The following is a 15,283-nucleotide window of genomic DNA, read 5'->3' as shown; positions in this document are numbered from 1 at the left end:
CGCAATGTGTTGCCACGGGGCCGAGGGAACCGGAAGTGGGTGCAAGAGACCAGAGGGTCGCTGCCGGGGAACCTTGTTCTTGGCACAAGACAGGCAAGAGGCGATGAAACTTCGGACATCTTGAGGCAGGGAGGGCCACCAATAAAAGCGAGAGATGAGGGAGAGCATTTTCTTGAGACCGACGTGGCCGGCTAACTTGGTGGCATGACCCCAATGTAGAACTCGCCTCCTGTCGTTGTCTTGGACAAAAGTCTTGCCGGGAGGTAAGGAAGTCAGGTTAACAGGAGCGACTACGATAAGCTTGCTAGGCTCCACTATGTGTGAAGGCTCCTCCTCTTTATCAGAGACCAGAAAGGATCGGGATAAGGCATCCGCTTTGAGGTTCTTATCACCAGGACGAAAATGGAGCTCAAAATCGAACCGGGTAAAGAATAGCGCCCATCTGGCCTGCCGAGGGTTAAGCCTATGTGCAGACTGAATATATGCTAGATTCTTGTGGTCAGTGAAGATCTGGAGTGGGTGTACGGCTCCTTCCAGAAGATATCGCCACTCCTCCAAGGCTAGCTTAATGGCGAGCAGTTCTCTGTCTCCGATGGTATAGTTTCTCTCTGAAGGGGAGAACGTCTTTTAGAAAAAGCCGCAGGTGACCAACCGTCCGGAAGGAGATCTCTGAGAGAGAACCGCACCGGCTCTGGTGGCAGAGGCATCCACCTCGAGTGTGAATGGCTTGTTAGCCTCTGGACGGTGTAGCACGGGAGCTGTGGCAAAGGCTTGCCTCAAGGTTCGGAAGCCGTTCTCGGCTTCGGTAGACCAGTGGTGAGGATCGGCTCCCTTATGGATCAAAGCGGAGATTGGAGCGGTCAGAGCGGAAAAGTGTGGAATAAACTGCCGGTAATAGTTGGCAAATCCCAGGAACCGCTGGATTGCCTTGATTCCCTGGGGACGCGGCCAATTGAGTACGGCGGTCACTTTTCCAGGGTCCATGCACAAGCCAGAGTTGGAAATGATGTAACCCAAGAACAGCAGTGACGACTGTTCGAAGGCGCATTTTTCAAGCTTGGCATAGAGATGATGTTTTCTCAGACGAAGTAGGACTTGGCGTACATCTTTTCTGTGCGTAGACAGATCCGGGGAAAACACCAGGATGTCGTCAAAGTAAACCACCACGCAGACATAGAGAAGGTCTCGGAATATGTCATTAACAAATTCTTGGAACACTGCGGGGGCATTGCACAAGTCGAAGGGCATAACCAGGTACTCATAGTGGCCGTCTCGGGTGTTGAAGGCGGTCTTCCATTCATCGCCAGAGCGGATCCGGACCAGATTGTAGGCCCCCGAAGATCTAATTTCGTGAAGATCCTTGCACCCCGTAGACGGTCAAATAGCTCCGGAATAAGAGGAAGGGGGTATTTGTTCTTAATGGTGATATCATTGAGACATCTATAGTCTATACAGGGACGAAAGGACCCATCCTTCTTCTTGACAAAAAAGAATCCGGCTCCCGCGGGTGAGGGCGACTTGCGAATAAAGCCTTTGGCCAGATTTTCCTGGACGTATTCAGACATAGCCTGAGTCTCGGAAGGGGACAGCGGGTAGATTCGACCACGAGGCGGTGTGGAACCGGAGACAAGGTCGATGGGGCAGTCATATGGACGATGTTGAGGCAGGGTCTCTGCTTCCTTCTTGTCAAAGACGTCCAAAAAGGCCCAATAGGCGGAAGGTAGCTCGGTAGATGTCAACCTAGAACGTGAGGAATCTTGCGGCTGTACGGTGAGCAGACACTTATTTTGGCAAGGTTGGCCCCACCGCAGGATGTCTCCAGAATGCCAGTCCAGGATAGGTTTGTGTGTTCTTAGCCAGGGAAGGCCCAAAAGAATGGTATGGGATAAAGAAGGCAGCACGTAAAATACTATCTTCTCCCGGTGCAAGGCTCCGACCTGAAGTTCCACTTCTTCTTCAGTGACCTGAGTAACGGACTCCCAGAGGGGTTGGCCGTCGACCGACGCAATCTGCCGAGGGGTCTCCAGGGATCTGACAGGAATCCGAAGTCTCCTAACCGCCTCAAGTTGGATGAAGTTACCGGCTGCCCCAGAATCAATATAGGCCCATTCAGAAAAACGCTTAGTACCTAGATGCAAAAGGACAGAAAGAGTCAAGGGTAGAGAGGAGTCACAATTACCTAGGGAGGCCTCTCTTACCTGTCCTAGGTGGAGGCGTTTCCCAGACGAATGGGGCAAGAACGAAGAAAGTGAGACGCACTCCCACAATAGAAACAGAGCCTCTGTTCGACCCTTTCTCTCCGACGCTCCTCTACCGGTTTGAGGCGATCCACTTGCATGGGTTCCGGTACCGGGACCGAGGAAGCTGACATTGGGCGGGAACGGGGTGGACTATGGGCAGCCAGTGGAGCGCGAGAAGGCCTTCTCTCTCTGGCGAGCTCTCGAGATCGTTCCTGAAAGCGTAGGTCGATGCGGGTGGCCAAAGAGATCAGGTCCTCCAGAGAGGTGGGAGTATCACGACCCGCCAACTCATCCTTGATTCGACCTGAGAGACCCCACCAAAAGGCTCCCACCAAGGCCTCATTGTTCCAGCCCAACTCTGAGGACAGGGTGCGAAACTGAATGGCGTACTGACCTACCGAGAGCGCGCCCTGGTGCAGATTGAACAGAGATTCTGTGGAAGAGGCCAGGCGGCCCGGCTCATCAAACACCTTACGAAAGGTGTCCAGGAAAGAGGAGAGTTGAGCAACTAATGGGTCATCTCGTTCCCAGAGGGGGTTAACCCAAGCTAGGGCCTCTCCTTCTAAATGGGACACAATAAACGCCACCTTGGCTCGATCGGTGGGATACTGGTGTGGCAGCAATTCAAAGTGTAGCTGGCACTGATTTAAAAACCCTCTACACATTTTGGGGTCGCCACTGTATCGCGGGGGTTTAGCCAAACGAGGAGATGGGAGCGGAACCGCAGGCTGTGCCGGGGCTGCGGCCGCGGTCTGGAGGGCAAGCAGGCGGTTATCCACCGAGGCCATGTAATTCAGGATGTGAGCCTGAGTGTCACGCTGCTGGGAAAGCTCCTGTTGGAGACCGGCGATCTGGCTGGCACTCCCTGGATCCGAGGCCTGCAACGACGAGAGGCGGGACTCCATTGTCTTGAGGAAGGGCATGATCCTCCCGTAGGAACAAAAGTTCCTTCTGGGTCGGGGTACCAGCGGGGTCCATGGCCTGATCGTTCTGTGAGGCTGGAAGGACTCCAAGGGTGAACCCACAGGACCGCGACGACGAACCTACCCCCGGGCGAGCGGGCCAGGTGTACCACCCCCTATACAGGGAGCGTTTGGGGCAGGCCCGGAGGAGACTATCGCCGCGGAAGCTGATACCTTGGGGACAACTGGAGGAGTAGACCGTCAGTCACCGGGATGAAATGCAGACAGGACCGTCCGAAGGACACAGGAAGAACGGCTGCAGGGCTAAATGGAGAGGATGACCGGGGCACAGGAGCAGGCAGGGACAGACAGAAGAGGCACACACGGGAGGAGGCAGGAACGGACTGGACCAGCCGGCTCTGGAAGAAAATGCAAAGGCGGTGAGAGTTCAGCTAGTGAAGCAAGGCGGTATGCTAAAGCAAGGCTGGGTGCTAGGCAGGATTTAGGTGGACCCGAGAGTCTGTCATGGAATACCATAGACGATCAGGCAGCGATCCAGAGGAGAGGCTGCCTTTTATAGGGATATGAGTTCCGAGTCGGATCAGCAGGGTCATGGGGGCGGAGAGAGAACCGGCTAGCCAGTGCTGAGACCCGGGGTGTGAGCTGCGCATGCGCCCCGGGCAGAGCAGTCAGGCTGACTGCGGCGCAAGAGGCTGGAGTGCCGGTGGGTGCGCGCCCGCTGCAGGGGCGCGCTGGAACGGCGGGCGCGCTCGGAGGCCACGGGCAGCGTGGAGCCAGAGGAGGACGCGGCAGGAGCCGAGCGCGCGGTGGAGGCGGCGAGCGTGGGACCAGCGGGAGCGGGAGCGTAAGCGTGACAGTGTCTCTGGAGACCTCCCCCCACCTACCCCCGGAAATTGTTAAGTCAGCTCTACTCAAATGTGTCTGTCACTAAATAAACCAAATGCTTGAATGTCAAGACAGTTCAAAAACGTGGTTCTGTGTGGAAGATTGTAAAGCCGTCATGGAGGCATAAGGCTGGCAGTGATGGGCATTGTGGGTAATAATAGCGGGGATCATGCCTCATTCCTCTCTAGGAACATACACGACATCTTCTCTGGGGGTTCTTTCTTGGTTCAGTTACTGGGATGAGTGCAATAAAATGTCGCTCAGTGAGTCTTCTGACATCTTCAGATTCTAAAGGATTGGTGGGGACAAAATTTTCAAAAACAAGATTTTCAGTGACCTTTTCCTGATAATCAAGGAAAGTATCTGCATTTCCGGCTTTTTTGTATAACACAAAAGAATTATATGTGGCCACCTGAAACAAATACATGACTAAATTTTTATACCAGATATATGATTTTCTTGATACCTGGTATGGCTGTAGAATCTGATCTGCAAGGTCCACACCCCATATATTTGTTGTAGTCAATGTCAGACACAGGTTTTGGAGTAGTGGATCCCCGTTGGTCTGCAGTGGCCCTTGTGGCATCTGTGTGGATCGAGCGCAGGATAAACATATCTTTTTTATCCTTATACTTAAGGACAAGCAGCTCTCCATTGTGTAAAGCCCCTGACTGCACCTTTCAGAACTTTTTGCTGACCAATGATTGTGGAGACCTCTGACGGTTTTTGTGAATGGTCCCACAAGCCCCTATGTTATGTTCAACCAGACTTTTAAATAGAGGTATGCTGGTGTAGTAGTTGTCAACATACAGATTGTAGCCTTTTTGTAAAATTGGAGTTATCAGCTCCCAAACCATTTTTCCAGATGTCCCCAGATAAGTAGGGCCTCCTGGTGGGTTTAGTTGGCTGTCTTTCCCCTCATAAATGTGAAAAGCTGATGTGTATCCGATTGAACTCTCACACATTTTATAGAGCTTTATTCCGAACCTTGCCCTCTTAGAAGGAATAAATTGCTTGAGGTGCAGTCTTCCTTTCAATTTTACAAGGGACTCATCAATGGAAATGTTTTCTGTTGGGGTGTAGAGCTTTAAGAACAAGAACTTTTCTGTAAAGTCTTCGATGATCGGTCTGATTTTGAATAGTCTGTCATGTTCTGGGACATTTCTGGGCAGGCATTGACTATTGTCATTAAAATGCCAAAATCTCATAAGCATTTGATAACGGGTCCTAGGAAGAACGGCAGAAAACATAGCGGTTGCTTGAACAGGGCGGTTGGACCAATAGGACTGAATGCTCATTTTTTTAACAAGCCCCATAGCGACTGTAAGTCCTAAAAATTTTTTCAATTCTAGGACATTAGTTGGTGTCCATAAATTTGACCTAGCATAATAGGATCGTGGATTCTGGCTGATGAATTGGGACACATATAAATTTGTAGGACAATATGCTCTAGCAAGCTATCTGTCAGAAACAAATTAAAAAAAATAATTGGTCCCAAATTTTCCACCTCCACATTTATACCAGGAATGGCATTAAAATTAGGGATGAATGGAGTAGCCGAATCCGAAGCCTCCCATCTGGGAAATGCTACATCAAGAGGCAAAGCCCCTTGGACATTGGTGTGCGCCAATTCTCGAGCACTAGGGACAGCGCTAGTACTGGGCATTGTTCCCTGAGTTGGAGACATTTCTCCAGAAGCGCTATTTGTCCTTCTTGTTGTACTGGTCCTTGTGTGTGAGGATGGACCAGAATCACTGCTCATTTCTGAGCTATCACTGTCGCTGCTACTAAAGCCCTCGAAATCCACATCGCCATCTGACACTGCACTTTCTTCGCTGTCAGAACATAAAAGTGTATAAGCCTCCTCTGCACTATAGTACTGACGGGACATTTTATTCATTTTTATTTTTTTACCGGAAATTGAAAACTACGACGTGACCAAATAATTGGGGAAACATTTGAGAAAAGCCTAATTCTTTAGCCTAATCCTAACTTTAGGATAAACCCTAACTTTAGCCCCAACACTAACCCTATCTATAGCACTAACCCTAACCTGCCTTATCTGTTTTTTACTTTATACCACAATCGCTGACTGACACAGCTGTTCCCAGCAGCTCTTGTAACACTGTTTCTCCTCTAATCTCTCACTGACAGGAGATCTGAGGAGAAACAGCGTTTTTATGGGGCAGATCACCCGGGAAAGTTGATTGCTGCAGCAAACTTTCCTAGTGATTTGTTTCATTGGCTGGTGTGACGCTGATGTCATCAGGACCTGAACAAATCAGATCTCAATGAGGTCAAGGGTCACAGGAAGCGTTGTGCGGTTGAATCCCCTAGTTATAAGGTATGTGGGGTCCCGATGAGCACAAAACCGCCAACCGTAGACAAACGTCCGCGCTGCACAAAGCCCTGCTAGCGCCGACGTTTATCTAACGTTGGTGGTCACGAAGCGGTTAAGTTAAGGGTACAATCATTTCTATCCAGGCCTATTTCATGAGTTTTATTTTTTTTTTAATTCTGTGGAAACCTGGTTGAAAAGCAATGTCTGACTTTCATTTGCTCATTTTCATAGATTTTTTTATTTATTATTGCTTTTGTCAGATTCTTATTTCTGTGACCATTGTGGGTTTTTCTGTCATTAAACGAGGGGCACCAACAATTTTAACCACGTGTGTAGGAGGAATGAATATTTTGACGCCACGGCCACTTCCCGGAAATTAACACTTAGTGGATGTTGGAGAGTGAAAATTACACATTTGCCATTTTCTTACCCAGCACATAGTGCCCAGATTGTGCTCCAGGAGACACACACCACAAATTAAGTGGATTCTTCTCACTATAATATTGCTAAATACAGGGATCCTAGATGTTGTTTGCGCACACTGCAAGACTCCGAAGTGAGAGCGGATTTTGCTGGATTGATTTATAGAAACTCTGTTACTTTTCAGCAGCCTTTGAGCCACTAATAGTGTGGGAACCTCTGTTTTTCCACTGACAGATGATGGACCTGAGTGGGGACTTGTTTTTTGTGAGATGAGAATTGGTATTATTTTCACCTACATAACATTGATTGTTCATTCTGCCTCCCAAATATTGAATAAAAAGAAACCAAACAGTTGAACACCGCACACTACTCGTTCATCCAACAAGGTTTTCTATTAGACTGTGAACTGTCATTGTCTTGGTAAATAATTAAAGTTTTTTACATAGCTTGCCATTTTTATGGACAGTTTAAGTAGAAATGTTCAAAAATATAAAACTCAAGGATATTTTATTAAAAATAATTTTTTTTTTTTATCTTAGCAGATGAATGTACCAGGAGATCAGAGGGACAGCTGACATCTTCAAGTTTTAAATCTGATGATCTTGAGATCCTACAAGATACAACTGAAGTGATTGCTATTACTCCAGATATACCATCATCCATTCGCAGCAAAGATCTGTCATCTGATCCTATGAAACAGGTCCCATCTTCTGATTCATTACTGACTAATAAGGAAAATCAAAGTCACAAAAGAGGCATTACAAAACAAACTGCTCCTTTAGCAAAGAAGCTTTTTTCATGTTCAGAATGTGGGAAATGTTTTGCATGTAAATCATTGCTTGTTGCTCACCATAGAACTCACACAGGGGAGAAGCCTTTTTCCTGTTCAGAATGTGGGAAATGTTTTAATCAGAAATCGGTTCTTGATAGACACCAGAGAGCTCACACAGGAGAGAAGCCTTTTTCCTGTTCAGAATGTGGGAAATGTTTTAATCAGAAATCGGTTCTTGATAGACACCAGAGAATTCACACAGGAGAGAAGCCTTTTTCCTGTTCAGAATGTGGGAAATATTTTACACATAAATCAGATTTTGTTACACACCATAGAACGCACACAGGAGAGAAGCCTTTTTCCTGTTCAGAATGTGGGAAATGTTTTACACATAAATCAGATTTTGTTACACACCATAGAACGCACACAGGAGAGAAGCCTTTTTCATGTTCAGAATGTGGGAAATGTTTTCACAAAAAATCACTTTTTCTTATTCACCAAAGAACTCACACAGGAGAGAAGCCTTTTTCCTGTTCAGAATGTGGGAAATGTTTTAACCAGAAATGGCATCTTCTTAGTCACCAGAGAACTCACACGGGGGAGAAGCCATTTTCCTGTTCAAAATGTGGGAAATGTTTTAACCAGAAAGGGAATCTTGATATACACCAAAGAACTCACACAGGAGAGAAGCCTTTTTCCTGTTCAAAATGTGGGAAATGTTTTGCACATAAATCACTGCTTGTTACTCACCATAGAACTCACACAGGAGAGAAGCCTTTTTCCTGTTCAGATTGTGGGAAATATTTTATCCGGAAAGAGAATCTTGTTAGACATCAGAGCAGTCACACAGGGGAGAAGCCTTTTTCCTGTTCAGAATGTGGGAAATGTTTTGCACGTAAATCACTGCTTGTTACTCACCATAGAACTCACACAGGGGAGAAGCCTTTTTCCTGTTCAGATTGTGGGAAATATTTTAACCGGAAAGGGAATCTTGTTAGACATCAGAGCAGTCACACAGAGGAGAAGCCTTTTTCCTGTTCAGAATGTGGGAAATGTTTTGCACGTAAATCACTGCTTGTTACTCACCATAGAACTCACACAGGGGAGAAGCCTTTTTCCTGTTCAGATTGTGGGAAATATTTTAACCGGAAAGGGAATCTTGTTAGACATCAGAGCAGTCACACAGAGGAGAAGCCTTTTTCATTTTCTTAATGTGGGAAATATTTTACTTGGAAATCAACTGTTAATAAACATCAGAGATGTCACATAGGGGAGAAGCCTTTTTTATGTTCATAATGTTGATATAGTTTTAACGGCGAGTACTCCGGCAGCTGTGCTCTGCTTGTGAGCAATGCATTATGTCCCTGCCATGTGCTGCTTACAAGCATGAACCAGTTGCTGGTATCAGAGCAGGATTCAGCAAGGGAGCGCCGGGTAGGTAAGTGTAATGCTTTTTTTTTTTAATGTTTTGTGATGGGGCCATGGATACCAGGATGGGGGCCAATTATAAGGATTGGGCTATGCATACCAGGACTGGAATGGGGGGCCAGTCATACCCGAATAGTGATGGTGCCCTGCATACTAGGAAGAGATGGGGGCCCTGCATACCAGGATAAGGATGGGGGCCATGCATACTACGATGAGATGGGGCACTGCATACCAGGAGCGGGATGGGGCCAATCATGCCACAATAGGATGGGACCCTGCATACTAGGATAAGGATGGGGCCATGCATACTACGATGAGATGGGGCACGGCATACCATGAGTGGGATGGGGCCAATCATGCCACAATAGGATGGGACCCTGCATACTAGGATAAGGATGGGGCCATGCATACTATGATAGGGATGAGGGATCTATGTATACCAGGGTAGGGATGAGGGGGCCATGTGTATCAGAATAGGGATGAGGGGACCATATATACCAGGATAAGGGATATTAAGTACAGAATTAACCACATTTTTTGCTTCAAATTTTTTTTCCTAATTTCCTCTAAACCTAGGTGTGTCTTATAGTCCAAAAAACACGGTTTATATATATTTTTTTCTCAGTGAACTCATTCCTTATGTTTGGCCTCATTAAAATAAAAACACTCATAGTCCGCTGGCGTGCCGGCTCCAATTCAGTGGTGTTGAGACTCACTGTCCCGGGGCTTATGTGAGGTTCTCACATCACACGAGCCCTGCACCCAATCAGCGTCAGCTTCACTGCTCCTTCCTTCGGACATATTGAACATGAACAGGAGGCCAGGGCTGCGGCTGCTCTCTGACGGCTTCATGATGCTTGATTTGTCCGAAGGTGGGGACAGTGACGTCAGCGCTGATTGGGCACACTGCTCACATCACATAACAACCTCAAGACACCCAAGAAAGCAGGTACCGAAAACCTTTTTAAACATCAAAAATCCCACACAGGGAAAAGTCATTATTATACCTAGAGTGTGAGAAATGAATGACACGAAAATCGTATTTTGTTGACCTTCAAAAATAACTCAGACGAGGAGAACCTATATATATTATTCACAAATTGTACAAAAGCATGATGCACGTGGCGTGTGTTCAAGGATGGAATATTATATGGGAGTTTTATAAGATAAATTCAAGGTGAGAATATTATATGGGAGTTTTATAGGATAAATTCAAGGTGAGAATATTATATGGGAGTTTTATAGGATAAATTCAAGGTGAGAATATTATATGGGAGTTTTATAGGATAAATTCAAGGCGAGAATATTATATGGGAGTTTTATAGAATAAATTCAAGGTGAGAATATTATATGGGAGTTTTATAGAATAAACCATATACCAACAGAAAATAAACGACCCAAAACAAACATTTATCATTAAAAATAACTCCTCTTCATTAGGTAAAGTATGAAAGAATTGCTCCATATTCCGATACCCGTCGCATCTTCATTTTTCATGATCTTGGGTTGGGTGAAGGCTTATATTTTGTGGGCCGAGCTGACGTTTTTAATGATACCATTTTGGTGCAGATATGATCTTCTGATCGCCTGTTATTGTATTTTAATGCAATAGTGTGGCGACCAAAAAACTTAATTCTGGCATTGTTTTACGTTTTTTCTCATTACGCCGTTTAGTGATCGCGTTAATTCTTTTTTTATGTTGATAGATCGGGTGATTCTGAATGCAGCAATACCAAATATGTATTTTTTTATTGTTTTATTTTAAATGGGGCAAAAGGGGGAATTTGAACTTTTATATTTTTTTTAATTTTTTTAATATTTTTAAAAACTTTTTTTTTACTTTTGGCATTGTGAAGACATACAGCATTGTTCCTTAATTAACCAGACGACTATTTTTTAGCAAACGAAGAATAATAGAATGTTATCTGTATGTTGGCTTTAAATTTAAGTGTTGATTTCTAGTTGGTCAAGAAAACAGACTTTTGTTTGTGTAAGCCGGTAATATTGACTTTTATTGTGCGCTTATCCTTGATCACTAGTGATGTTTGCTGATATGCTAATTATGCGTTATGTTATGGAGCCAGTTTGTTGACTTCTAAAGCAGAGAGGGAAAAACTATGCAAATAGTTTAAATAATCAAGTAATGCTACTTGTTCTCATCTCCATTCTTACCCTTTATGTAAATACTGAATGAGGGACACTTGTTAAGTGTACAAATAGGTTACAGGCCTCTGTATAAAGAGACAGAGAGAGAAACAGCTAGAGAGATTCTGCCAAGACATCTATACATCCCAAAAGGACCAGAGACAGGACGGCAGCCATTTACATCATGGCTCCATCACGAAGGTCACGGATCTTTCATTCTATAGGAAACAACCTAGGGGTTTTCAGCCTTGGTTGGAAGAATACAGATCTGCTCCATTGACCATCGCTGAACCATGGATACGTTTGGGGAAGCCAGGTTGTGATTCTCGGATCAAGTGGCTTTGCACCTTGTATGGACTCAATGGACTGTCATCTTCCTACACTTGTTGTTACCCCATCTCTGTGTGCGTGCCACAGGTGGAGTAGTTGACAGCTGACATGTGCCGGAAAAGATGTGGGCTCAGTGATGGAGCCCACATCAAAGGAAGGGAGTCCGACATTGGAATACATTTATGCCAAATGTCGGAAAGGGATTAAAGGGGATTGTTTTTACAGAGACAGAAGTGGTAATCAATCATGTATACATACAGATAATTACAAAAATACACAGCTTCTAATGGTAAATAGTATAGAGTTAAGACAAAAAAATATAATTTGTGTAAACCATGTGTAGCTATAAAAATGCAGGCAAATGTCAAATGTTGTAACTCCACAAATAATTAAGAGTGGTGTAAGGTATGAAAGTGTGGTGTACTTAATTATTTGTACCAACTGGGGGTCTGTATGTGGGAGAGACATAGCAAAAACTTAGAACAAGGATGAATTCTCACAACTACACAATAAGAGAAAAAAGAATAGATCTACGTGTGGCAAAACATTTTTGTAGCCCTGATCACAGCACCATGGACATGAAATTACTTGTATTAAAAAGGTAACTTCAAATCTCAGAGAAACAGAAGGATCTGGGAATATAAACTCATGACAGCCTTTGACACTCTCAATGCAGGAATGAATGTGTCGCAGGGATTCATGTCTTTTTATATCAATTAAGGAATTTTCTCAGACCTAGTGGGGCATCACAACACAGAACCAGACCCCTATCAGGGGACAATAAAACTTTCACACTCCTAATCTATGAACTGTTCCAATATTTATGACCACCACTGTTTATCCCTCTCCCATAATGATAGTTCTACTTCACGTCATTTGTCTTACCTATTGCATTATGTCTGTGCTATGTGATTCTTCAGATTTTGTATTATTCTATGCCTGAAGAGACCTGAATTGTCTGGAAAGCTTGCAATGTGTTACCATCTTTTCAGTTAGCCATTAACCCCTTTACCCCAAGGGTGGTTTGCACGTTAATGCCCGGGCCAATTTTTACAATTCTGACCACTGTCCCTTTATGAGATAATAACTCTGGAACGCTTCCATGGATCCTGGTGATTCTGACATTGTTTTCTCATGACATATTTTACTTCATGTTAGTGGTAAAATTTCTTTGACATGACTTGCATTTATTTGTAAAAAAATGGAAATTTGGTGGAAAATTTTGCAATTTTCCAATTTTGAATTTTCATGCCCATTAATCACACAGATATGTCACACAAAAGACTTAATAACATTTCCCACATGTCTACTTTACATCAACACAATTTTGGAACCAAAATTTTTTTGTTAGGAAGTTATAAAAGTTAGAAGTTGACCAGCCATTTCTCATTTCTACAACACCATTTTTTTTTTTAGGGACCACATCAAATTTGAAGTCACTTTGAGGGGTCTATATGATAGAAAATACCCAAAAGTGATACCATTTTGAGAGCTGCATCCCTCAAGGTGCTCAAAACCACATGTCAGAAGTTTATTAACCCTTCTGGTGCTTCACAGGAATTTTTGGAATGTTTAAAAAAAAAAAAAATGAACATTTAACTTTTTTTTATAAAAACATTGCTTCAGATCCAATTATTTTTTTCCCCAAGGCTAACAGGAGATTTTGGACTGCAAAAGTTATTGTGCAATTTGTTCTGAGTACGCTGATATCTGATATGTGGGGGTAAACCACTGTTTGGGCGCATGGTAGAGCTTGGAAGGGAAGGAGCGCCGTTTGACTTTTTCAACACAAAATTGGCTGGAATTGAGATTGGACGCCATGTTGCGTTTGGATAGCCCCTGATGTGCATAAACAGTGGAAACCCCCACAAGTGACCCCTTTTTGGAAAATACACACCCCAAGGAACTTATCTAGATGTGTGATATGAACTTTGAACCCCCAGGTATTTCACTAAAGTTTATAGCGTCTGGGCGTAAAAATATGAAAATCATTTTTTCCACAAACATGATTTTTAGTCCCCAATATTTTATTTTCCCAAGGGTAACAGTAGAAATTGGACCTCAAAAGTTGTTGTCCAATTTGTCCTGAGTACACTGATGCACCATATGTGGCAGAAAACTACTGTATGGGTGCACATTGGGGCTCGGAAGGGAAGTAGTGACGTTTTAGAATGCAGACTTTGATGGAATGGTCTGCCGGTGTCATGTCGCATTTGGAGAGTCCCTGATGTGCCTAAACAGTGGAAACCTCCCACAAGTGACCCCATTTTGGAAACTAGACCCCCCCAGGGAACTTATCTAAATGTGTGGTGTGCACTTTGAACCTCAAGTGCTTCACAGAAGTTTATAACGTAGAGCCATAAAAGTAAAAAATATTTTTTTCCACAAAAATGATATTTTCTAAGCCAATTTTTTATTTTCTCAAGGGAAACAGAAGAAATTGGACCCCAAGAGTTATTGTGCTAATTGTCCTGAGTGCGCTGATACCCCATATGTTGGGGTAAGCCACTGTTTAGGTGCATGGCAGAGCTCAAAATGGAAGGAGCGCCACATTTTACTGTTATGGTTTGAAGGTGCCATGACACACTGGGAGAGCCCATGAAGTGCCAGAACAGTAGAACCCCCTATAAGTGACCCCATTTTATGAATTACACCTCTCAATGAATTCATCTAGGGTTTGCAGTGATCATATAGACATCATAGGTGTGTCACAGAATTTTATACCATTGGGCAGCCATGCGGAGAGACTCGGGAGGAACGGAGCACTATTTGCCTATTCAAGTGAATGGGTCTGTGCACATGTCAGTGTGTTTCCACGGACCGTTTGTCCATGAGCAAAACACGCTGATGTCGATTTTTAATGTCAGCGTGGGCCACAAAACAGCCAGCATACGTGCACACATAAAACACATGGATGTCATTCATGTGACACGCATCAGCACCGGGGAAGAAGCGTTACAGTAAGCGCTGTTCCCCAGCTCCAGGTGCTGAACACGACTCTCATCATTCTCCCCTGCTTGTGCCGATCGCCGCCACAGTACCAGTACCAGAAATATCAGGACACGTGAATGAGGTGTTATAGCGGGTTTTTACGCTTGGCAGCTGTCACACACTAAAAGATGCTTTTCATTGTAAAAATAGTTTTTGCATCACCACATTTTGAGAGCTATAATTTTTTTACATTTTTTGATCGCTTTGTATTCTGATTTTTGGACGCAGAATGAACAAAAACCATCAATTCATGAATTTCTTTTGGGGGGGCATTTATACCGTTCCAGGTGTGGTAACATTGATAAAGCAGTTTTATTCTTTGCGTCAGTACAATTACAGCAATACCTCATTTATATCATTTTTTTATGTTTATACAATAAAAACTATTTTATATAAAAAATTATTATTTTTTTATCGCTTTTTCTTAGAGCTATAACTTTTTTATTTTTCCACTGATGACACTGTATGGGGGCTTTTTTTTTGCGGGACAAGATGTTTTCAGCGGTACCATGTTTATTTATTGATCACGTGTTTTTCCACTTTTTGCTTGGCTGTATGATGACAAAGCGTTGTTTTTTGCCTTTGCTTTTATGGTGTTCACTAAAGGGGTTACCTAGTGGAACAGTTTTATAGGGCAGGTCGTTATGGACGTGGCAATACCAAATATGTGTACTTTTACTGTTTAGATTTTTTTAATTCAAATATTTAATGTTAATAAAAAAGTCAATATTTATTCTATTATTTTTTATTTTTTTTTTTTATATTTTTACAATTAGTTACATGTTTTTTTATTTCATTCTATCTT

The 15,283-nt window shown here is 43.8% G+C and overlaps 1 protein-coding gene across 1 annotated transcript in view; it reads left to right on the top strand.

The window, feature by feature from the left end:
- The first annotated feature begins 1,812 nt into the window (after positions 1–1,812).
- The window catches only part of LOC141073962 (uncharacterized), a 59,778-nt gene continuing 46,307 nt past the window's right edge, over positions 1,813–15,283 (top strand). The window contains 2 exon segments of the mRNA XM_073561492.1: positions 1,813–1,840; positions 7,355–8,862. Coding sequence (XP_073417593.1) covers positions 1,813–1,840; positions 7,355–8,862 — 1,536 coding nt within the window.

Source organism: Dendrobates tinctorius, unplaced genomic scaffold, assembly GCF_039654945.1.
Source record: "Dendrobates tinctorius isolate UK_male_01 unplaced genomic scaffold, ASM3965494v1 ptg000321l, whole genome shotgun sequence".
NCBI lineage: Eukaryota > Metazoa > Chordata > Amphibia > Anura > Dendrobatidae > Dendrobates > Dendrobates tinctorius.
This window is presented reverse-complemented; position numbering and strand designations above follow the sequence as displayed.